This window comes from Orcinus orca, chromosome 4 (assembly GCF_937001465.1).
Source record: "Orcinus orca chromosome 4, mOrcOrc1.1, whole genome shotgun sequence".
Classification (NCBI taxonomy): domain Eukaryota; kingdom Metazoa; phylum Chordata; class Mammalia; order Artiodactyla; family Delphinidae; genus Orcinus; species Orcinus orca.
In genome coordinates this window covers 42,163,240-42,188,690 of record NC_064562.1, presented here as the reverse complement: position 1 = coordinate 42,188,690, position 25,451 = coordinate 42,163,240, and the positions used below count along the sequence as shown (strand labels likewise).

Genomic DNA, 25,451 nt, shown 5'->3' with positions numbered 1-25,451 from the left:
TCAAAGGAGACGTAGCATGGTTCCATGACTTGGGGTAGAAAGGAAGCAGGCTCAGAGCCAGGATTTGTACAGGATTCTTTAGAGTAACAATGAGACAGCTGTGTGACCTCTAGCAAATCACACAAGTTCATCTCAATTTGAACTTCCTCATTTGAAAAATGGATCTAAGATACCTTCCTTGCCACCTTCCAGGACTGTTTTGCGAATTCCCTGGGATTCTGCAGATGTCAAAGGTACCATTTACTCTTGCAAGTTTTTCTAGCTGACTTGTGCACCTTGAGGAGGAAGTATATTTAGCACATATACAAAGAATTCTTAAGCCAAAAGTTTATGTTTGGCTGAGAAGCTTTAGATAACATCATAAATAGCTGGTACTACTTACAAAGAGTGACAGGATAAGCTGGCTAATTTCTAGGCATTGGACTCAAAGCAAATTGTGAAGAAACTGTTTATTTCTCTTCCTTGTTCAATGTCCATTTAAGAAGGGGCCAGTAGTAGATTTTGGATATTTGTCTAATGAAATGATCACGTTTGGTTTAACTCATTTTATAAATTACTCATAATATACTTGGGGAAGATAGATTCCATTTTGTGCAAAGACATTTTGCTAAAAAATTTTTTTAGGTTATGAACAGTATGCTCCATGAATTTGGACCACTATAGACTAAAAGCAATTTTGGGGGGAAATCTATCTACAAACCACAAAAGCCTAGCTTATATTTTGGCATGTGCTTTTTGCAGACTTTCTTAGCTTTCCTACAATTTCAAGCAATTCCCTTAGGAATTATTCTCAGAAAATAGATATTCTCAAATGCTATTTTAGACTATAAAAATCAAGGTCATACTTCTCAGGCTATACCTATGCTATCCCAACTTTTAGATATATGTATCTTCCAGGTGGCTTTTTAGATAGAAAGGCTATATTTCCTGATTTAGTACCAGATGTAGTTGGAGGTAGGGTGGAAATGAGACTTTACTCATAAATATCTTGAAGATTATTAACAAAATAGCCAATCGTATGGTGATATTTTTAAACAAATACATGGTACTAGCTTATTTTAAGTTAAATAAATTATGATTTCATGACAAAAAATTTTGAAACTTTGGATACTACAGGCAATTTTAACTTTGATTTACTTGGCAAAACATTTGATTCAAGTTTATCTTATAAAATTGAAGTCAAAAAATTTCAAATTACTCCTTTTTAAAAAAATCCCACAACATGCCCCAAATAACCCACATTAAAAACATTATTTCTGGGTCTCAATTTCTTGAGACACAAAAAGGTTAGAATGAGTGATCTCTAAGGTTTCTTCTAATTCATCTGTCTATGGTTTGGCTACTTATTGAGAGCATTGAATTTATTGAGAGAATTGACTATTTATAAAAGTTTAATACAGGGGGCCCTTAGTATACTCTAACCTACTCACGATAATAGGAAAATAATGGTCACTTACAGGCAAAGGTTCAAAATTTTCATCCACTAAATGGTAGTTTCCAGCTCCAAAGAACACTTGCCTCATCACCACTTCTATGCCCATTCTGGCCGACAGGCCCAATTTATCCAGCCACCTGGAACAGAGTGAGGCCAAGCTTTCTTCAGATTTGGAAAACAAAATAACTCGGTTTTAACTATACACTATTCTGATTTATTCCTCCGTGTGGGAGGAATTGACAGGAAGCCAGAAAAGTAGTATTATCAATAAGGCATTCAGATGAAGTAGAGACTATCCTTCACTTCACATGTTCTCACACTTCTGCATGATAACAAATCCTAGAAGACTATTAATATGCTATAGGAGTCCCTATCAGGGTAGGACAACATCTACAAAGCAGAGTTGACAAATGCCCACACTTATAGACTTATTCTCCATCCTGTGGGATCCAAACCCGCCCTTCCCACTTCCACCCACCGCCTCCCCACCCGCATTTCCATGTGAGGTCTGAAGAAAGGATTGCTGGTGGCCAGCAGCACTAAAATGCGAAATAAGTAGAATCACCCCTAAGCTTTTATGGACACTTCCTCCCCCCCCGTGTTCAGTCAGTGGCAAAACACACATCTCCTTTCTTTCCTCTCCTCCTCATGCCTCCACAAGCATAAGGGATGTGTGCTCTAGTCGGGGCTTAAAAGAATGAGGATAGGAGAGGAAAGAGAATAAAGCTCAATATGAGCATGTAGAACTATAGACTAAGAGTGTTAACTGAGTTATGAAATGTAAGTAAACCAGTTGGTTTTAAAGCAATCAAGTTTGTGGTGCTTGGATAAGGGGGTGATTTAGTAAATCTTTAAATTCATTGGTAGCCCCTCGGGTGCGACCTCATACTTTCAGGCTCGAAACTTCTTGGGAATCTATGAATAGAGCTACATGTACTCAGAATCCTTCTCAGAGTCAAGGCTCTTGATGCACTCTTTTACAATATATTTCTTTAGAGAAAGGAATGCTTGACATATTTATGGGCCATAATTAAGGAACAAAACTTCTAAAGCAGTTCATTCATACAGTGATTAATTTGGGCACATGTTAAAGATGTCCAACCAACTTTAGTAAATCATTTTCTTGCAAAATCTGGCACAAACTTTGGAGCTCAGCCACGGAAACTGTCTTTGACCAGATTTTTGTCTGACGAGTTATTTCAACTGAACAGAAGAACAGGAGAATGCTATCTGGTCCCTGAGACAAGTGCAAATTCACTCACATAAAGCCAGCAGCAAAGGTGTTGGACAGCAAGGGCGCTCCACCCCCATATGCAGAGCTGGTCTCTCCTAACCAAACCTTCTTGTGGGGTCTGGTCTCCTCAACAGCCTATGTATGGAACAGAAAAGTCTCCACAGTAATTGCAAACAAGCTGACCAAATATGGTGCTGAAGATTATTCAATATTCAAAACCTTGCATTCCCAGATCCATCCGTTCAGTATAGTTACAAAATATTTTCGCGGTCATTTAGGTCTTGGGAAATTACCTTTTATTGGAATACTAGGTGTGGAAGGAATGTAAATAATCCCCTTCTTTTCTTATGGACTCTGAGAGTTCACTCTACCAAAAGGCCATTGGAAGTATTTTTAATTTCCAATCAACATACATGGGTGAGACCCGATACTAAGGGGAACTGAAGGTGAATAAGACCTAGTGCCTGCTCTCTAAAATTGGAAAAACATGTAAATTTATATACCTGTAGAATTTAGGACTAGCTAGACTACAAAATAAGGACTCTGGTTTTACATTAAAAAGAATAAGAAGACTATTACCTGGAAAATTTTTTGCACAGATGAAATAAAAGTGTCCAGTACATCAGGGTTTAGAAAATCTTCTTTGGTAGCAATTCGCCCATTCAAGTAGTAGCTAAATTATTCAGAAAATATTCAGGAAAAAGTAACAAACTTTACTTTCTGCTTTTAAGTTAATTGGCCGCCCTTGCCCTCCTTTCTACTTCTTCCCACCCCTGTGCTATTAAAAAAAAAAAAAAAAAAAGCAGAAGTTCTACTAAGGAGAGAACAAGATGGAAGGGGACCACTTATTCTGTCTTGAGAAAACATAGTCACAAATGCAGGTATTTGTGGGTTACCCATTCTTTGGCAAGCATATTAGTTTTAGCTACTATTAGCTACATCTATTCCATGACTTAAACAATAGTGTGCCTTGATCTTGTAGAAACTACCACGTTACTTAAAACAAGTTTAAATTTCTGTTTTATTAATGTTAAGATCCTAGTACAATGCTGCTTGAGACCATTTCTTATTGGGAACTATAAAGTCAATTAGCAATTAAATGAAAACAATTTTTTGAAAACTAGGTAATAAGTAAAGCTAGCTTTACTTTCTCAGTATAAACAGTAGGAGACATACTTACTGATGCCATGTAACTGAATCAATCACTTCTCCCCCAGCCTTCAGGAAACTAGAAAAAAAAATCTATTATGTTATCACTTAATCTTTATATGAACAATAAATGCACTTGTCTTCCCTAGAAATAGGCTGGTTACTACTTTAGGATAAAGCAACACGAACTTCCTAATTCTGATACAAATTTTATCACAGGTGCCATTTGCCCCCAAATCTTTGGTATTCTGAGCCAGTCAATGTTTCCTCTTTTGGTAAACCTTCTAGTCAGGCAACAAATTGTTTAATAACAGGTGGTTTATTGAGGATTCTCCACCAAAGAAAAATATTATATTTAAGAAAAGTGGTTCTGCTTCCTCTAGCTCTTACCTCTTCAGCATCTTAACAGTCTTTCCTCGAGGCTGGCCAACATCAGGACCATAGAGTTTTGCATTTTTGAAAGCAGATTTTCCTAGAAGTTTATGCAACTCCATAAAATCTTCTCCTAACTGCAATCCATCGATGAAAATACCAGCCTTCTTCCGGAAACTGTTAGGTTCTGAAAGACAGCAATTCACAAAATAATTGCTTACCTAGAAAATTTTTTATTTAAAAGCAAACATAAAAGCAGCATATAAAAGCAACAGAGCATTTTTCATATTACAAAAACTTAGAATCCAAAGTCAAGGAAAGTAAAATCTCCAGTTATAAAGAAGATATTCCAGGAAAATAAAAATATAAGTTATATAAATGAAGTATTAGGGGTAATAAAACAGTTGGAAATTAATAATTGGGATATTAAACTAGTGGATATTTAGGAAATAGTCTGTATTCAGTATTTAATAACCTAATTTACTTAAAAAAAAAGATTGTGTGGGAGAAGACATTTAAAAACCTATTTCTACAATGTAATTAAAAGTCTTCCTGAGGGGCTTCCCTAGTGGCTTCCCTAGTGGCGCAGTGGTTAAGTATACACCTGCCAATGCAGGGACACGGGTTCGAGCCCTGGTCCAGGAAGATCCCACATGCCGCGGAGCAACTAAGCCCGTGCGCCACAACTACTGAGCCTGCGCTCTAGAGCCCACGAGCCACAACTACTGAAGCCTGCACGCCTAGAGCCTGTACTCTGCAACAAATGAAGCCACCACAATGAGAAGCCCGCACACTGCAAAGAAGAGTAGCCCCTGCTCGCTGCAACTAGAGAAAGCCCGTGCAGAGCAACGAAGACCTAACACAGCCAAAAGTAAATAAATAAATTTATTTAAAAAAAAAGTCTTACTGAGAATTATAAGTGCAAATTATATGTGCATGTGAGTCTGGAAGTAGCAAAGCTGAAGGGAGGGGAGGGAGGCATGGAAAGTGTCCAATCTACTTCCCAAATTGCCTTACTCTTCTCCTTCACCCCGGAAACCAGACCTTCCCTTTGCAAAATGGGGCCCGGGGAAGAGGGGCACATGATGACACTCTTTTATCTTACTCTGAAGAGCAGGAGCTGGGGATGGGTAGGGTAGAAAAGTAGGGAAGGTGAGATGTACAGAGATGGGTAAGGATGGGTTCAGATGACCTATTATTCACATAGTTGCTGCAGTAAAGTTGTTCAGCATCTAACTAAGATATGGTTGCCTTGACCCTTCCTTTTATTCTGTTTTCAGTGCTTCAACTTGCCAGTTATCCTCAGTAACCCAATCCCAAAATCTGCTGCTAGACTTTATTATAATACATACCACTATAGACATGTATCACTTCTTTGCTTGCTTTCTGGTTGGTCTGCCTCCCTACCTCTAGAACAGAAGTCTCAAGAGAGCAGGGACCTCCTACTAGAGCCAGACTGCCTGGGTTCAAATCCTAACTCCTGTAAGATTCCTCTCACTGATAATTGCCCAGCATCACACAGCTATTGAGCTAAAATTTTTGTGCCTCTTTTGTCATCTATGAAATGAATGTCATAATTGTGTTCACCTCGGGGCAATTATAAAGATAAAATAAGCTAATACTTATTAAATGCTCAGAACAGTGCCTGGAATATAGTATGTGCTCATCATATTACTACATCTCACTTCCCATTTTATCTTCAGTTCCATCGGCTGATGTGTGAACAAAGCATTGTAAATATGTTTGAATGAATGTGGCTAATCACTAGCACTTTAGTTACAGTTTATAAGTTCCTTACAATAAAAGAATGACAAAGGAGACAATCAAGAGCTTGACCCAGGTAAGACTCTGTACCAGAACTTCTAGCTTGAACCCATTATGAGTGTTGGGTTGGGGTTGCTGAGATTGACAAGTTGAGAACAGAGGAAGGAATGGAAAGGTAAAAGCAAACTGCTTGAGTCCAACCTGCCAAGCATAAGAGGTCTAGGTGACCCTGAAGATCTCAAGGGAATCAGGGAGCTGTGGAAGTGCTCAAATGTAACATAAACTGGGATTAACGATAGGTTCTGGGATACATAAGGAGTTTTCTGCCACAAGTAATTCCAAACTCACACCACTGAGCACTTACACAAATATTCCAAGGCAAAAAGCATGTTTGCTATTATTAAAAAGAAGGTCATAGATAGGAACAAATAATGCCAAAGTGGGGGAATCTCCTTATTACTGAAATGTTCCCCGGGCAGGGGCAGGGGAGCACTTACCATTGCCTAGTTCCCAAGAAATGTTATAACTCTTGGAAGAGCAGTAGTCCAGGAGTAACTGAGCATTGGAACTGTTCCAGTGCAAATCTGCAGTTCGTAGTAATGCATTTAGACCAAAGATCAGGTCCAGTCCTGAGCAACTGGCAAAAGTATACAGCATATCCACTGAGCTTCCTAAAAGAAAAATGTTACCATTTCGTGGTTAGGTCAGCACCAGAGTGCCGAAGTGATGAAGGCCTCCAGATTTGTTCCTCATAATGAATTGCTATTTCTGTTGTTAAATGGAAGGAATTCCAATGAGTGCTTATAATTATGAATGTGTCAACAAAATTGGACTGGCAAATTAAAAAAATATATATATATTACTTTATTTGCTTCAGCTGTTGAATCAAGTCCTATGGAAGGTACCAGAGGCTTTGGTCTGGCACTTGGGTTTTGTTCAAGTGACCTCAGGTGAACTGGGGAAACTGCAGTGTACGGCTCAGGGCTTAACATGCACAGGCCAGATTTTCATTAGTCAACACAAACCCCACACTTCATAATCTAAATATCTCCACTCATAAACTCAGTCACAAAATAACTTGGTAACTTTGATTACATTTTTTTAAAGTTTTTGAAAAATTCATGTATATAATTCATTAATTCAAAATAAATGGAATTTTACATTAAAAAATTGGCCTAGGGCTGTGGTTTCCAAACTCTGCGCCAAGGCACTCTGGGGAGTGAATTCACTGGTACGGTTTAGCAAATAAAAATACAGGACATCTAGCTAAATTTGAACTTCAGATAAATAATGAATAATTTTTAGTGTATGTCATGTGTATTATTTGAGAAATACAGCAAAGAAATTATTGTTTATTTGAAATTAAAATTTGACCAGGCAACCTTACTCACAGGGGCACTGCAGGATCTTTTAAATTTGCAAGGGAATGCATCAACATCTGTTGGACATGATGAGAACTGTTACTATTAGGTTGTTCAGACCTAACAGCTTAATTGAAACTCTCAGGTATTTCTTTTGGGCTAGATGTGCTATGAAAAAAATTGAGTCACTAAGGAGTTATTAAAGCTTTGGAACTTTTGAACTCAGCTTTTTAACCATTAGCTAGCCTATAATCTCTTTTTGAGAGTGGCAGAAAGTATTTTTGAGTGTTTAAATCAGTTATTACCTGCATAGATCTGGTGATCTTAATGTATATTTAGAGTTATCTATTAAACAGAAATTCACTTCCCTAGTTTAAAAAAAAAATCTCTATCTATCTGGCAAACTTACACCCTTTCTCCTTCAAAGTGGCTCTGTTTCTAAGTCTTCAGCCTGAACTACTTGGATTACCAGAGCAGTGAAACCTTAGGTTTAATACTGCACATAACGGCTGAGGGGCGGTAACAACACTAGCAAGCTATTTTAGGTGTTTTTGATATTTGCTGTGTCACCCACTTCCACAAACCTGCTGCCTATCATTAAGGTGTTACAGACATTGGGGTCTGAAAAGCTCTCTGAGTCCTAGCCTGTTCCTGGGATCTTAGGGCCACAGTGGAGGACAGCATGGGACTTTGGGATTATGGAGTCCTCCCCAAACCTCCACCCTCATTTTTCTATGAGGAAACTGACACCCAAAGAAATAAAGTGCTTTGCCCAATATCACATAGCTATTTGGTGACAGTGCCACAGTAATAGAGCCTGTAATAAAGGCCCTGTGACTGTCCTAGTCACAGTTATCTTTTAGACATATACTGCTAATCATGTTGTAGAAAGTGTCCTAAATCAGGAATCATAGATCTGAGCTCCCAGCCCCACTATCCCACTTATAGACTGAATGATCAGGAGTGATCCCTTTACCTGCATGAGCCCTGGCTACAGATCTACAATCCTGGAACTAGTACCATCATCCATCTACCTCACAAAACCAAGTTGAAATAGCACATGTGAAAACCCTTTGTAAGCCATAAAAAACTCTTACAGATATAAAGCACTATTATTGCCTAGACCTTCTACAAGGATTATGGCATTTTCAAGAAACATAGAATGTTTTCATTTTTGAGTATTTATTCAGCTCATTCCTTACTCTTCCTCTATTTCCACATTTTTCCAAAAACACTTTGAATTTAAGTAGCTTGAATTTATATTATATGCCCTCTGTAACAGTAACATCTCCTAGAATAAGGGCTGTATATTACTGAGTTAAAATCCACTCTTAAAAATAAAACCCACCCAGCCTATTCCCTCCTCAAAATAAGAAAACTCACAGATAATTATCCAATTCCCAGTCATTATCCAATCTCTTATCTCTTACCGTATGAAAGGGTGGAAAGACCCCTGGAATGAAGACAATCTAAATGACACATTATACATTGGCACTGACTATTATACCATTTTTGTTTACATAAATGTGTCCAGCATCCAGTGTGGGAGTGGGATGATGAGGAAGAAAGGTGGAGAAGAAGGAGAAAAAAGGATTAGCTTATTAAATATTATTATTTTAATAAGGGAGTCCTCCTTTCTGTAGTCACACTCAACATTATACCTGTAACATTGCTTCCTTTTCCTGCCCAGACAGGTTTACAGTGTGAATCTATATTCTCATGACAAATGTTTTTGTCATTTTCTACTTAAGTGAAACATACCATCCAATGGGTCCTGTAATTAGAAAATTCACCTATATCTTCTAGGACACCTGTTTTAAAGGTGCAGGCCATTAAGCAATTAACACAATAGACTTTTGCTATCTCTTCCATCATATGATGTCGCATCATACGATGTTACTCAGGCATTACCAACCTTAGCCACGGATGCAGAGCCATGTGTAGAGACACCTATTGGCTTCTTAGATAACCCTATAATGAGCTGGTGCCCAGACCAAACGCAGTAGATTTATTTTTTTTAAGACTTTTTTAATGTGGACCACTTTTAAAGTTTTTATTGAATTTGTTACAATATTGCTTCTGTTTTACGTTTTGGTTTTTTGGCCATGAGGCATGTGGGATCTTAGCTCTCCAACCAGGGATCAAACCCATACCCGCTGCACTGGAAGGCGAAGTCTTAACCACTGGACCACCAGGGAAGTCCCATAGATTTCTATCTATATGTTTCTAATACATGCAGATTAAAATAGAAAATTTCAAATCAGAAGTCAAATATTTCCAAATACAAATTATCTATCTGTATTTGTTATACATTTTAGCATTGCCAGTAGGGCGGCTGGAATTATACTGACCCAGCTACATAGTTAGTAAAAGAAGGGCTTTCCCCTGGTGCAGAAGCTATGAAGGCCCTGATCCCAAAGGCAGGAAAAAGGTGTTGAAAACCTACCATCTTGGTTCCAAAAAGATCATGTGAGGTAGCAAACATTTTTAAAGAAAAATTTAGGACTTCCCTGGTGGTGCAGTGGTTAAGAATCCACCTGCCAATGCAGGAGACACGGGTTCAAGCCCTGGTCTGGGAAGATACCACATGCCACAGAGCAACTAAGCCCATGAGCCACAACTACTGAAGCCCACGTGCCTAGAGCCCGTGCTCCACAACAAAAGAAGCCACCACAAAGAGAAGCCTGCCACTGCAACGAAGAGTAGCCCAGCTCGCCGCAACTGGGGAAAGCCCACGCACAGCAACAAAGATCCAACACAGCCAAAAATAAATAATTAATTTAAAAAATTAAGGTAAATTGGCATATGTTTAAGATGACCAAGAAAAAAAGTATAAAGCTATAGATTACCTAATACCATAGGGTCTTCTCCTAGCAGGCTTATTTCAGATGATTAATTACAAATAAGGCCTTCCTGCTGTGGGTCTCTTGGACTTCTGTTATCCCTTTAATGGGATCTGAGAAGGCTCTGTCCTGCCAAATTCTGTTCAACCATAGATCATGTTATTAAACCATTAGCATAGCTCCCCTCTGCCCTCTGCTTTAAAATGCAAAAATTAATTTAGAGGACCACATTTTCTATTAGCATATAACCTATTTTCTGATTTCTTATGTGTTACTTTTTCCCTTACCTTATAAATAAAAAATATAAAAATAAAAAATCCATTGTACACACTGGAATCTAGGTAGTGTATAGTAAAATCTTACAAAGAAATAATTTACTGTCAATAATGTACTCTTAGAAATGTTGACTAACCCAAACTAACTTCAAGATCATTTATTTTTCAAAAGCCAAAAGAAGACAGTTGTAGCGTATCTAAGCAGGTTACTTTCTTAACTGAGATCTGGGGCAACATCATTCCTTAGTTGGGTATAAAACATCAACTTTTGGATAAAAATATATTTCATAGTTAGATAAGGATTGCTTGTTTCAGTTGTTTGTGGTAAAGCCCTGAATGACATCATCCCATTTAAACACTGGAAAAGTGTTTCCATGAATGGAAATAAATTCCTGGTTAGTTGAGCTAGTCCTGTGTTTTCAAACCCACAGAGGAAAGAAAATGAGAAAGCTGCCCTGCCAGTGATACACAACACATCACTGGCAGGGCAGTGGCTGCTTCTTGGAGGGGAAACAGAATGCACAATGAGGTGTGAATGGTTTCACGTTTTACTCTTCACACTTTTATATTTTACTTTTACACAAGGAGTATATCCATGTCTTCCTTGACTTCCTAGTTCTTCAGAGCAGTAAAGGTCATTATTAGCTTGTGAATGAATGATTCTATATTTCACTCTGTGGCTAGTAGGCAAAGTCAGGAGAAGAAAAGTAAAAAACAGAAGTTTGGGGTTGAAGATTGCCCATTAACTCTTGCTAACATTTGAGGATTATGCAGCTTTATGTAACTGCTATAGGGCTTATTAGATTCAAGCCCAAGTTCAAGCCATCCAAATATTTTGGGGGCTGGGACACTTGCAGGATACCTTTCATTTCTTACTTGAGTAGGTACTGTTCCTGAACTTTTTCTGATACTGTTCTCTGAGTAGCAATTGCTCCTGGAAGGGCCATTCCAACTTCAACCTCCTCTCCACATCAGAAGGGACGGATCCAGATTCGCAAATATCTGCAAATGGAGTAAAAAATTTAGAGAATCTATTTTCACAGTGACACGGTTGAAATCCCATACACTTATTTAGTTAGCTATTTATGTGACTAAAGCAGGATAATTGAGTTTCTGGTTGTTAAGTGTAACATCAGAGAAGGATATATTCTGCTATACATGTCAAATTTGCTGGCTAATCAATTACCACAAAAAAACAGCCAAAGGGCAGGTTTCTGAAGAAACACTGGACATATACTGGACATAGATACATTGGACATAACTTCAAGTTATTTAACAATTCAGAAGGCTCCTCAGAAACCTGAAATTACTAGAGAACCCACCAGAAAAAAACATAGTTCAGTTCTCTTAAGGTTCACTTTCAACATACATAGAAATTTGTTTTACATGGACTATATCTGCTTTATGGTGATTTCCTCTTACCAAATGGTAGGACAGGAAATGTTGACTTTTATTCCTTCAAATTTGGTATCATCAAAGCTCCTGAGACCACAACATGTGTACTTGGAAAATCCACCACTATCCTATCAGGCAGACTGTGCTTCCTTATCACAAGACAGCAGGGCTGCTGGGGGCGGCTGTCAGGACTGGCTGACCCCCCACTGACTTCCTTTCTGGGAAGCTGCACATTCTGGCTCTCTGACAGCGGGTGCCTCATCTACCCCTGTGCTCACAAAGGATGTTTCTGAAGCACTTGGATAACCCCAGTGATCCCCCCTCCCTACAGGATGAAGAAAATTGATGAGCAAAGGACAGTTTCCTATCTAAATTTATGGGACCTTTTGAATGCATATGACTGGTGAGAAAGGGCCCGGTCTAAACATATTCCAACGTGTTACACTAAGAAAACTCTCCTGCGTTTTTCTTTTTTTCTAATCACTATTCTATCAATTGGCACTGTTATTAATGGTTCTAAACACTTCCTAACTGCAGAAAATAAACAGAAGGAAATATGTAATATATAAAATAATAAAATATTGTTCATTTTTATATATCATAATTCACTATTGTAATTCAATGATGTACATGGTTCTTTAATAACTGTTAAGATAATGATTTAGCTTCCATTTGATGTCTGTATAGCACTTATGAAAGACACAGGGCAAATCCTCGTGGCGCCCCAGGGTGTTTCTCAGATGAAGCCCACAGACTCCCAATATCAGAATCACCTGAGGAGCCTGCTAAACTTGTAACCTAAGTTTGGAGCCCAAGAATCCAAATATTCAAACTCACCCCAGGTGATTATGTCTAGTCAATAAAGTTTGAGAACCACTGCCCAACAAATCAAGTCTTGAAATCCATTCTTAGAAGCAGAGCATATCTCCATGTCCCCTTATTACACCTTTCATACACATTTTTTGGAATAAATGGGTCTTGATCAGTGCTGTGTATTGAGCAGGAAATACTCTTTTTGTTTTGGTGCATTTCTACCCACAGGCCCCTCTAGGCAGCTCTGTCCTTTTAGCTACAATCATTGTTCTGTTTACACCACAATTAACTCTCCCCTGCCCCAATGTTGTGTCCAGCACACCATCCCCCCTGCCCCAATGTCTCACATTCATGAAAACATCAGGAGGAGGAAACCTGCCCACCGCTTCCTCTTTTTGTATAGGTGCCTCCACGGGTCCGCTGGGAGCCCTTCATCTCTTATTAATTGTTAGATGTGAGCAATAGCTCTCCTCTGAGAATGCCCACGAGTGACTCAAGTTATCAAGTTAACTCAGATATATGGTTAATCTTTAAAGTTTCACCCTGGTTGACTTGAGATTGCCAGTAACTTCTCTCTTCAAAGGTTGGTTCCTTCTTGGGATCAAAAATGAGAAAGTCCGTCTTCGTGCCACCAAATCTCAGGTATGCGGGAGACAAACCTCTGGCCAAGGTACGAAGCTTTGAAGAACTGTTATAAAGACAAGCAAGAAATTAAAATTATTTTTTCCAAGACAATGCAGTCAAACAGATTTACTCCCTTCTCTCTTGGTGGACCCATTTCCTAATAGCTGTACAGGCCCTGGAGGGAGAAATATCGCTCTAACAGGGACATCGTCTCAATTGGAATCTTCCTAATTGCAAGACTGCTCTTCTAGGCACCTGAGAAAACTTGGAGCTCTGACTCGGGCAAGAGCTTATATTTCAACTTGACAAGGAGGATAATGTTCAGTACTTTCAAAAAATTCATAACCTTTTGTGATTCATGGAGGAAAAGAGGTGAGAGAGTGGAAAGATGACTCTGTTTCTTTGAAAAATAGATTGTCTTCAAAAATTTATGTTCCCAGAGAAGTTCATAAATGATTGGGAGTCCTCTTCATCTCCTTAACCAAGCCCCACCTCCACCCAAAGGAAAACCTTCCTTTTAAATTTAAGTCAAATGACTTAGAACGATGTAAGATTCTAATTCCTACCCACCTAGGACACTTCCAATTCAAGCAATTCTAAATGCGTATGTCATCAAGCCCAAAATGCTCCTGATAGGTGCATATTATGCACTCAGAATGGTACAGAATGCTATAGAATGGAATTAGAATGATTTATAATTCCTTCTCTCAGAGAGATGAAGATGTCATGAATATTTAAGTGAACAAAACTAAAAAAACAGAAGACCCAGGTAACGGGGACACTTGCCATGTATTTCTGAAGCCTCACATATGTGATCCTGGCTTCAGTGCTCTCTGGAAAGCTCTTAAAACACATGGAACCAATGCTGTGCATTCTCAAAATGGCCCAGTTAATTAGTTTACATTTGGGTTTATTTCAAATTGGAAAATCATGCCAGGAGGACTATCTAATTGACAGTATTTCTTGACATCTTAGGAATGAAGACAGGACCTAAAATTTAAAATTTCAATGCATGCTCCTGCTTTAACTATATATAGTGCTATGTAAAATTTCTGTAAGATTTCTTTATTTTTGCTTAGGAAAGAGAAATTAAAAGGTGGAAATTGACCAAAGGATAAGTGTCTTGCGTTAAAAACTTCAGTGATTCCTCCTCACCATTTTTTTTGTTTGTAACATGAAAGCATTTACAGTACTACCCAGGCACTTTTGCCTTCATGAACTTCTTCCACCATAAAAAATTTTTTTTAATTATATTTTGTGATGATATTCATGGAAAGACAAATATGTTAACATTATATATTAAAACATTTTCGAGGGCCCCTGAACCTATTGTGGGTCCTGGCATGAGGAGACGTAGCACAAAGTGAGACTTCAGGGATGTTATCAACATGGAATTGACTGAACTACCTGACAGCACCAAAGAACTCTGGGAAGGATGGCATCTGCCAGGAAATCCTCAGAACCTCTTGAAGATAAATGGGAATGTTCGTTTGAACTGAGTAAGGATTCAGAAGAAAGCCATTTCCACTATGCTATGAACCCAAATAAAACTAAACTGTAGGGACTTCCCTGGTGATTCAGTGGTTAAGATTCCAATGCAGGGGGCACGGGTTCAATCCCTGGTTGGGGCACTAAGATCCCATATGCTTCAAGCATGGCCAAAAGAATAAATAAATAAACTGTAGGAAGGGGGAATAGCACATTATTGTTTAATGGGTACAGAGTTTCAGTTTGGGAACATGAAAAAGTTCTAAGATGGCTGGTGGTGATGGCTGCACAACAATGTGAATACACTTAATGCCAGGGAACTCTGCACTTTAAATAACCACAACTTTTACTATTAAAGGAACAACCTGTAGACATACTATGATTTCAACAATGAAAATAATATATATATAGAAGGAGATAACAGGAGTCATAATTATGTGGTGAAATGGATGGTAGACTCTTTCTTATTGCTTTCATGTATTTTTCACATTTTCTATAAACACATAATTTTTTTTTTTTTGTGGTACGCGGGCCTCTCACTGTTGTGGCCTCTCCCGTTGCGGAGCACAGGCTCCGGACGCGCAGGCTCAGCGGCCAAGGCTCAAGGGCCCAGCCGCTCCGGGGCATGTGGGATCTTCCCGGACCGGGGCACGAACCCGCATCCCCTGCATCAGCAGGCAGACTCTCAACCATTGCGCCACCAGGGAAGCCCAATAAGCACATAATATTTTAATTCGTACAAGGTGACTCTGTGTGTGTGTGTGTTTCTGTCATTTTAAGAATAGGTGAAAAAAACAAGAGTTACTTAAAGGAGACATAGTCATCCATTAATTTATTCAATAAGTATTCATTGTAGGCGCACTCTGTGTCAGGCATTATGTTAGTTGCTGGGGCTACAACGGCAAAAAAGCCACAGGCAGCTGCTGTTCTAGTCCAGTGATTATATATATATATATATATATATATATATATATATATATATATATAAAAAAACAAGTAAATAGGCAATTCCAAAACAATGCTATCAGAACATACAAAGGGGATCTTAACCCAGACTTTGTCCTAGAGGTAGGAGGTGGTTAGAGGTTTTCCAGGGGCAAGCGTCTTCACTGTTAGATGTTCAAAAGGAAAAAATTTTATCCAGATCGAAGATAGTGAGGTGGGATTGAAGAAAGTGTTCCAGGTGTAGAGAAAAGTCTGTGCAAACAACAGAGGTAGAAGAAGGGAATATGGCACCACCGAAGAGCTGACAGGTGTGGCGAGAGCCTAGAGATTGGGGACAGTAAGGTGCTGGGAGAAGATAGACTGGAGAGGCAAGCAGGACCATATCATGGAGGGCTTGTAAGCCACCATGTCCAGGAGTTCCAATTTTATATCAAGGCAGTGGGGAGCCATGGAAGGATTTAAAGCAGTGGAGTGCCCGCACCAGACTTTTATTTTAGAAAAGAATCTCAGGCTTCAGTGTAAATAACTGAATAGAAGGACCAAGACTGTGGTCACATTAATGTAGACAGAAAGTGATGGGCTGAGGTAAGGTAAAAACAGTGGGGATGAAGAGAGGGATAAATTCAAGATACATGTGGAGACACAAATACTAGATTTGGTGTTTAACTGGATGTTGGAGAAGAGTCCAAGATCACCCCTGGGAAGCATCTGGAAGATGGTAATATCATTTGCTGAGATGAAGAATAGGTGATAGACTGGAGATAGGGAGGAAGATGGGGGCAGGGCACAGTGCTGTAGAATTTGAGATGCCAGTAAAAGCCAAAAAACATTGCCATTAGGCCCTTGGCCACGTGTGCCTGGAGCTCAGAAGACACATAAAGGCGAGGTGTAGAATGGAGAGTCCTCAGTCTAGAAGTCAGTGACTAGTGAATCCCTAGCCCACAGGTGCAGAGATGTGGCCCTAAAACTGATACAAGGAACTTTCCCAGAGTCACTCTGGGATGGCCCTGTTCCACTGCTTTTGTCCAGGCACCGATTCTGGTCCTCAATTTTGATTTTGATTGTGTTTGATGATAGAGGAAGCTCATTTAGATTTGTGTAACTGGTATCTGTAAGTAATTGAGACAGGAGAGACTGGCGCTGTCTGGGAAAGGAAGGGTAAGTGAGCAGCAGGAAGGAGCTGTGGTATCACAAGATGTGTGTCTGTGCACGACCTTGCTCAGATGCCTGAGGATCAGAGCCTGATTCCCAGAAGCATGACTGTACCACCTCGGGTCACTCTCGACCACATTACCCTGCCTTTATGTTCTTCACAGCGTTCACCACTCTCTGAAATTAGCTTCCTTTTTTGTTGATTTGGTTTACTATCTATCCCCACCCCTGAGCTAAGCTCTGTGAAAGCAGGGACTCTGTATGGCTCATCAGAATCTCCTCAGCACCTAGATAAGTACCTGGCCCACAGCTGGTGCTTAATAAATATTCGTCAAGTGAATGAACAGTTAAGTCCAGCCTGATGAAAGGGCAAGTGGGTCCAGACAAAGACTGTTTTCTGAACAAAATTAAAACCCAGTGCTACGGCTCCTGCCAAGTAAAGGAAATCACATGTTTCAAAGTATTGGTATGAAGGACTTTTTTGTCTCCTTTGTAATGGAATATTTTCTTGTTTTGAGATACAATTTTGATGCCCTCTGACAAAAACCAGATTTAAAACAGCTGCAAACTTTTCATAAAAACAAAATTGATCAAAGGTACAGTATTTCTATCATATACAGTGAAAAGAAAGGGGGGAAAATCCACTGGCATCAGCACTGCCACCACAACGACGTGGAAATAACAAAAGAACACGTAAAAGCAGCTGCAGATATTCCATTTCTGGAACAGTTTGTTAGGGGAAAGAAACGTCTGCAGGTATTTTTATTTTACCTTAAGTGTAAAAATAAGTTGCTTATCTCTGACACAAAAGCAGAGATGAGTTGGAGCCACCCTGCACTGACTCGTACCAGCTTGTGAGAGCCAACTGTTTCGTTCTGAGAACCAGCTGTTAAACTGTTGGCAGTTTGAAGTCAGCCATGGTGGGGATATTTATACTACAGAAATCAGAAAAAAACATAAATCAGTCTCCTCTCCTCCCAGAGAGCCAGTCGTGAAACATTTTCTGGCACACCACTGCATGAACAGTAATTCAAGCCACGGAAGTGGGTGAAACCACTCAGATTATGTGAAGTAAAAAAGAAGGCCTAGGTCAGAAGTCTGAGGAACATCAACACTGAAGATAAGCTAGAAGAAGAGGTGGAGAAGAACTGTTAGAGAGATTGGGGAAATCCCCAGAAATGGAAGTGACACAGGGATGAGTGTTTCCATTGTCAACCTTGTCAAATGCTTCTGGGAAACTGTATTGGTTTGCTAGGGCTGTAGTAACAAAGTACCACAAACTGAGTGGCTTAAACAGTGGAAATTTATTGTCTTATAGTTCTGGAGGCTAGAAGTCTGAAATCAAGGTGTTGGCAAGGCCATACTCCCTCTGCAGGTGCTGGGGGAAGATCTGCTCCAGGCCTTTTTCCCAACTTCGGGTAGTTCCTTGTAGCAGTGTAACTCCAATCTGCACAGGGTGTTCTCTGTGTATGTCTGTCTCCAAATTTCCCCTTTTTATAAGCTCATCAGTCATATAGGATTGGGGCCCACTCCATTCCATTCTGACCAATTCTTAACTAGTTATATCTGTAATGACACTATTTCCAAATAAGGTCACAGACTGAGGTACCAGGGGTTAGGACTTCAGCATATGAATTTGGAGGGGACACCCAGACATTCAACCCATAATAGAGACAAATAAGATAAGGATTGAAAGGTAGTCATTGGATTTCACAATAAAAGGTCACTGATGATGTGGGAGAGATTGATTTTATGACACGATGATGGGGACATCATGAGGATGGACTAAGGAAGGCATGGTTAGTAAGAAAGGCTGCAAAGGAGAGGAGAAAGAGGGTGGTGAATGCAGAGACACACGTGCTGGGAGGTATTTGAGATGGGAAAGACTTGAGGATGTTTCTATGCTGAGAAGAAGGATCCAACAAAAAGGGAGAGGTTAAAGATACTGGAGAGAGAAGAATCTCTCTAGATGATTGCTAGAGCAAAGTCCTTGGGGAGGGGACAGGATCCACAGCAGACCTAGAAGAACTGGGCTGAGAAGAGAGAAAGGAAAAAAGCTATAGGTAGCCATGCTGTCTGCAGGATCGACTGCAGGAAGAAAAGGAAGTTCCTATCTAGCGACTTCATTTTCTTTGGGAAAGAGAAATGTGGTCATAGACTAAGAGTGATGAAGTGGAAGTGGGATCAGAGTTTTGAAGGAAGTGGAGAATGAGAGAGGCCAGAAAAGGAGTGTTAAGGAGTAGCATTAAAGGCCAAGTAAGTCTGGAGGCCAGGAATTTACAGCACGACATCAATCCATGTCACTGGGAGATTCCCCTCTGCCCCCAAGAGCGTAACAGCCCTGCTATGCAGGGTGGCCACTAAGACTGGAAGCAGAGGCAAATACCTATAAGTGGCTTATTAATATGTATGACAGTACATGATTAGATAATATTTTCCATTTCCAGACTTTATGGCCACCTTATAGATTCCAAAGAGGGAAAATATAGTTAGACTAAGCTAGGTTTGGGTTTTAGCAAGAAGAAAAATGGGGCAGGAGTTTGGGGAATATTATCATAAAAATGATTCATGTGATAAATCAAGAAGCCCAAATCAGATATGGAAGAAGTAAAAGGAAGAGGCTGTTCAGTGGAGGTACTTAAAAAATAGTTGTGGTGGGATCCACAAAGTAAAAAAAAGCTAAGAGGGTAAGGAGTACAGTCCAAGAATTGGAGATTTTAAGATTTCAGATGTTGAAAGGTTCTTAGTGATGGAAAGAGTCAAGGCATGGCCATGGCATCAGGTGGTTGAAATGGAGTGAAATGGTGTGTTCTAGGAAGCTGCCCGCCGCCCCCAGAAAAGTGCCCTGTTTTTTGCATTTGCCAATTTCCATGGTGTAAATATTCCCATCAAGGCTGATTTCAAGATAATGGTGTTGATGTCACTGAATATGGAGTTGGGAAGAAATGCACACATTTCACCAGCTGGTGGAAACTGGCTCCAGTAAAACACTGAGTGAAGATTATTAGAAAACGTGGGTGTGAGGAAACTGAGAGACAGTATTCAAGTGGACTTGAATTCATCTAGGATGATGGTGGGACGTGGGAGTGCAGAGGAGACTGTGAGATCGATGTGGATCTTCAGTCAATAATGAGGAGTGAATAAGAGGGGAGCAGAGTTCGGTCGCAAGGAGCGTAGGAGGAGAGCCAGACGTGGAGATAGCAAACCTCACCCTGGATCAGGACAGTCATCTCTAGCAGGCATCAAGTTATCCAAACTGAGTGTTTTACACACTTTGCATAGATTATTTCACTTAATGCCCAAACAACCCAAAGAGGTAGGTGTCATTATTACCCTCATTTTACAGACAAGGAACCTGAACAAAAGCAGGCTAGGTAATTTGCCCAAGGTAACAAGCCAATGGGGATTTGAACCACAGCAATCTGGAGTTCAAACCAGTGGGCAATTATCTAGAAGCTACACTGGGGAATGGGGGAGGGCTGCAGTGTGGGAGAATGCACAGCTTCTACTCCAAAGGGCTACTTCAGAGAAGTAGTTGCGTCTACTTCTCCACTTGGGTCTTCAAAAGAAGAGCCAAGTTTTAGCTAGGGCAAAGAGGAGGCCAGAATATTCTCCAGGGAAAATGGAGCAGGGTTACCATTGCAAAGGGCTCTAGGCTGCACAATGAAAGACTTTGTGGAGGAAGGAAACAGTGAGCGCTGCTCAACCAGGGGGAAACGCAGAGTCTCAGGGGTCAGAAACTATGAGCCTATGGCTTGTTGATTGTTCTCAGTTTTCTGTTTCTCTGGCTGTGGTTCTTTCTCTCAGCAACAGGCACAAAGAGGGCCTGAGGTTATTTCCAACATTGCTTATCAAAACATGCATTTGACATTGATAATAAGTGCTTTTCTAATATGGAAAGCAACTTTGTCCATGAAGATGCAGGAATCTGATTATTGAAAGTTATTAATAATAAATATTTATCAAATTGGCAAGAAGGGATGAACTTTGCTGAAATAAAATAGGCAAATCCTTATGAAATGCAAGCACAGCTGCATTATCACTGCAATCGCTGTGTAGCATCACCGTTTTTGCTCTGTGATTTCTACCACTGACTCGGCGCTCTAATTTTTACCTTGAATTAGTGAACAGTGCTTGTATTGAAATGTGGCTGCACTGCCAAGGCAGTAACCACATGAAGCTTGAAATGTGCCTAGTCTGAACTGAGATGTGCTGGGAATATAAAACATACACCAGACTTTGAAGACTTGGTTTGAAAAAGAATGTAAAATATCTGATTAATATTTTGTGTTGATTACATGTTGAATGATAGTAATTTGGATATTTTGTGTTTAGTAAAATATATTATTAAAATTAATTTTACCTGTTTCTGTTTTCCCTTTTTTAATATGGCTACTAGAAAACTTTAAATTACATTATGTGGCCTACTCATGAGGCCCACATTCTATTTCTGTTTAGCCCTGCTGGTCTCTGTCCTCCCATCTTTGAGGGCCAGGGCCCCTTGGGAGCTCTGCATGTAGTTGGGTTTAGGAAGTTTTTGACTGGGTTGATGAGTTACCTCCAGGAAGAGGGCAAACTGAAAAGATGCTCCTTTCTGATTCTAGATTGTTCTACCATTGGCATTTAAGTTCTGTGTACTCCATGTTCTTTAACTGCAAATGTGGGGGAAAAAAAAAACAAACCCAAAACACATCTGTTTGCCACCATGGGAAACCAGAACCGTGCCATCTGACTGAATTTGCTTAGGCCTCTTTTGAAGTACCGTAGCGATATGGGCCATGATTCTCCTGTTCTCAAGACAGTGCTTCTTTTCATTACATCAGTGTCTCAATTTATTTCCAGACAATCTCTTTCTACCATTCCTCCTCTGCTGCCTTTAAAAAATATGAACTACTTTATTTTCTTTTTGTGTACTCGTGTGTCTACAATTAGCATCTGGCTTCAAATTCTGTTCCTTCATGTCATAGTTGGCTGACCATGGGCAAGTTGTTGAATCTCCCTAGGCCTCAATCTCTTCATTTTAAAAATGGGGATGATAACAGTACTGACCTCACAGTTTTGTAGCAAGGACTAAATGAATTAGTGCCTAGGAGATGCTTAGAACAGGGCCTGGCCTATGACGACGGTTCAATTAGTGCCAGCTATTTTTATAATCCTTCCCTTCTTAGTACTTCAGCTTTCATCTGCTCAGCTCTTGCCATCTTCACCCAAGCAGCTTCACTCTTGAGGAACTGAAATACAACAATGCCCATCTGACTCTCCGCTCCTGTGATAGATGATAAGCCCTGTGTTGTCTTTTGAGATGGAAGCTAAATATTCTGTCTTCTGAGATGGCCAGGTCACTTTGGGCACTGCGTCAGCCATCCTGGGGAGATGGACCCTCAAACCCTAATTCAGAAGCTCCGTCTCAGGTAAGAAGGGGAGGGAGCTCATTCCTCTTTGAGCTGCAGTCCTTAAGGTCTCAGATGAGAACTGTGTGGATGCCTCTGGGGAGTAGGCATGGAAAACAGCTTCTGCTCAGGGAAGGGACCTGGAGGGGTCAGGAGCCAGCCCTGGAGAGAAGCCCATATGAACAGGAATACATTGTGTTTTGTAAACAAACAGTCTTATTGATTGCATGCCATGCTTTTTTGGTTTCATTATCCTCCAGCCTTTAACAAAAAGGTGGAGACCAGGGGGGAAGAAAGAGTGCTATGGGAAATTAAGAGATGTGTTTCAGAAGAATGGAAGTTCTGTGTGTGTTTGGGGATGGGGAGCATTGCTATCAAGTTGGTTAGCTTGCCTGCAGGGTGATCAGGCCTGGATCCCAAAAGTCATACTGTAGGTTTTTTATTTTGGACTTGTGTCTCCAGGAAGGGATACCCAAACTCTCCTCCTTGGGGAGGGGTAGGGTATATGCTGGCTGCAGCAGCAGAAAAGGGCTTAAGTTCTCACATTTCAAGAAGTACGTGAAGTACTTCTCACATTCAATAAATGGTCATTTACTTAATCTTTCTGTTTGCAGTAAGGCACCTCACACCCTCTCTTCCCCTATCACCACCACCCCCCACCCCCATCCCAAGCTAGGCCTGGGGTCCTCAGATATGGAGCCCTCTAGTTCAGTGTTTCACCAGAATAATCCTTCTGTCTCTCAGCCAGCTTCTGCCTGATATCAGCTCACTTTCCATAAGGGAAAGGGGAAAAAGTGGGAACTCCTTTCCACCAGGAAATTCTTCCTTTCTTGCCACATGGGGAAAGATAGAGGTTAACTACCATTGAAAGAAATGCACAGAGAACTGATGAATTGTTAGCAAATACTCACCAATTTCCAGGAAGAAGCAATTAACAAATTTTGAGCACTGTCAAACACTAAGTGCTTATTTATTATCTCATCCAATGCTCATAGCAATTCTACAGGAAGGTTTTAGAAGTTCCATTCTACAGTTGAAGAAATCGAGGCTTGGAGCTGCCAAGCAACCTGTAAAAACCAAGCCACCGGTTTGGACAGAGCTGGGAACCAAGGCTGGTCTCACTGCCAATCTCGCAACCTTAGACTATCTGCTTTTATCTGCAAAGGAAGTGACTGAAATTAGCAATAGCAGCTGAAGGTGTGGGCACAGAAAGCCCAGCCTGTAGGTGTTTGGCAATGGCAGGATTCGAGTTGTTTGTGCTGGTTGAGGTATGGTCATCTCTGGAGGCTCTCATGACCTAGATGAGTGGCCTAGATGACCTGGGTCTGTCCCTGTGGCGCCCTATCTTGGAATCAGCCTGCACTCATGGGCAGGGGCCAGTGAACCTGCACTAGGCTCAGTCTTTCTCAAGTGAGAAAAAAAATTACAGCTAGTAAAGCAGCGCCACATCTTGCACATCTCTTGGAGAGAGAGCTTTTTATTAAGGCTCTGTAAGTCACTGAAATAGTCTTCCAGGTCTCACTGATGTGATATTAAAAATTTTTTTAAAGAGCGTAGTATGGGAAATCTGTGTACCTTGTGCTCAATTTTGCTGTGAACGTAAAACTGCTCTTTAAAAGTCTTATTATAGAATAAGTAAGCTTATTCTCCTTTGTGGCCTTTTCCTTCCCCCACCCCTCCCCCAAGGAAAAAGTTGTTTTTTTCCTTTAACCTTACTAACAGAGTTTAAGAGACTGAAGCCTGGCGCACAGTGTTACTTGTCCTACAAGGTGCAGCAAATTCAAATGCTCAAAGCCCTCCAGGTGCACTTGCCGGGCCCCCTCCTTCCGGCGAGTTTCTGGGGCAGATGGGAAGTTTCTTTCCTCAGTTTCCCCTAATACCTGGCCTTTAGTTGGCACTCAGGCAACACTTGCTGAATGAATGAAGGCAGAAAACAAGGGTTTGGGGGACCTGCAGGGTGTGGGCTGGGGAGAAAAAGAGAGAGAGAGAGAGAGAGAGAGAGAGAGATGAGAAGGTCCCGGAGTATAGAGAAGAGAGCGGCCGGCAGGGCGGGCGTGATGTCAGCAGGGCAGGGGAGAGGACAAGGGCCCGCAGGCCCGCACTTACCCCAGGAAGGTGAGGAACCGCGGGTCCGTGGCCAGATTGGCGTCGATGGTGAAGGACAGGAACGCGGGACTCACCAGATGCACTGGCCGCTCGGTGGAGAAAACCAGCACCACGACGTCCTCAGCTGGCGCGAGTTCCGCCAGGGCGCCCGGGGAGCAGGGACACAGCGGCCCCAGGAGCAGCAGCAGCCGCAGCGGCAGCCCGGGCTTCCAGCTCAGCAGCATCTCGGGCTCACCTGGCGGCCCCACCCGCCAGGGGTGCGCAGCGACCGTCGAGACCCGGCGCACTTCCTCCTGCCCGGCCACAGCGTCCTTCTCTCCTTTCCGCCGCCCTCTCACTCCTCACCCCTCCCACTGCTCCCTCTCCACCCGCCCCGCCTCCCCGCTCGCTCCCACCTCCTTGCGCGCTTTCCCCTCCGCGGTGGTCACGTCCACTTAAGAAACCACCCACACCTATTTAAAGGGTGAGGACGTGGCTAGGATCCAAGCGCCCGGGAGGCCTGGGGAGGGAGCTCCCGGGGAGGAGCGCTGGGCATCCCGGATCGGCTTCCTGAAGCACAATGTCCGGTGAGCGCTGGTGAGAACGCCAGTGGTGCCCTCTTCCAGGTCCTCGCCTGTGGCGCCTGGTCTTCTGACCTCAACTAAAGCCTCCAGTGAGCATTTATCGCTTCCCTTCTCATCTGGCTTCTGAACACTTGCCTGTTCCTTGAGCTTGCCAAAATCTGATTAACTATGTGTCCTCTGGCGGGACTGCTGTTTCCCAGGCATCTTTTGCCAGGAAAAAAATCTGAGCATTGGCTAACATACACCTAGAAAGAGATTAACTCCAAATATTTCTTATCAATTTCTCATGAAAACAGTATTTAGCAGAGCCTTAAACTATTAGGTGTCCCAATATCTGAAACTCGGGACATACAGCCTCCATACAAGTGTGGGGTAACGACTGTCCCTTGAATTTGGGGACTTTGCCAAGTTTCCCCTCCATACATTTACCTTTAGCTGTTGGCCAAACTTTTCTTCAGTTTCCCTTTGATGCCTACATTGGTATGTAATTACACCAAGCGCCATGCACTTCGGGCTTACTACATGCCTGATACCGCAGGAGG

General features: G+C 41.3%; 1 protein-coding gene across 3 annotated transcripts in view; it reads right to left on the bottom strand.

Moving 5' to 3' along the window:
- Positions 1 to 24,697, bottom strand: part of HPSE (heparanase) — a 34,030-nt gene extending 9,333 nt beyond the window's left edge. The window contains exons 1-9 of one of the 3 annotated variants that reach the window (XM_004282158.3): positions 24,347 to 24,696; positions 13,184 to 13,329; positions 11,310 to 11,435; positions 6,452 to 6,625; positions 4,209 to 4,377; positions 3,850 to 3,897; positions 3,249 to 3,342; positions 2,698 to 2,804; positions 1,458 to 1,572 (exon numbers count right to left, since the gene is read on the bottom strand). In XM_004282158.3, coding sequence (XP_004282206.1) covers positions 1,458 to 1,572; positions 2,698 to 2,804; positions 3,249 to 3,342; positions 3,850 to 3,897; positions 4,209 to 4,377; positions 6,452 to 6,625; positions 11,310 to 11,435; positions 13,184 to 13,329; positions 24,347 to 24,570 — 1,203 coding nt within the window. In that variant the 5' untranslated portion in view covers positions 24,571 to 24,696. Of the gene's footprint in view, positions 1 to 1,457; positions 1,573 to 2,697; positions 2,805 to 3,248; positions 3,343 to 3,849; positions 3,898 to 4,208; positions 4,378 to 6,451; positions 6,626 to 11,309; positions 11,436 to 13,183; positions 13,330 to 24,346 lie in introns of all 3 variants that reach the window. The other 2 variants (XM_033409979.2, XM_004282160.4) reach the window with 2 other exon arrangements.
- Positions 24,698 to 25,451: the final 754 nt, after the last annotated feature.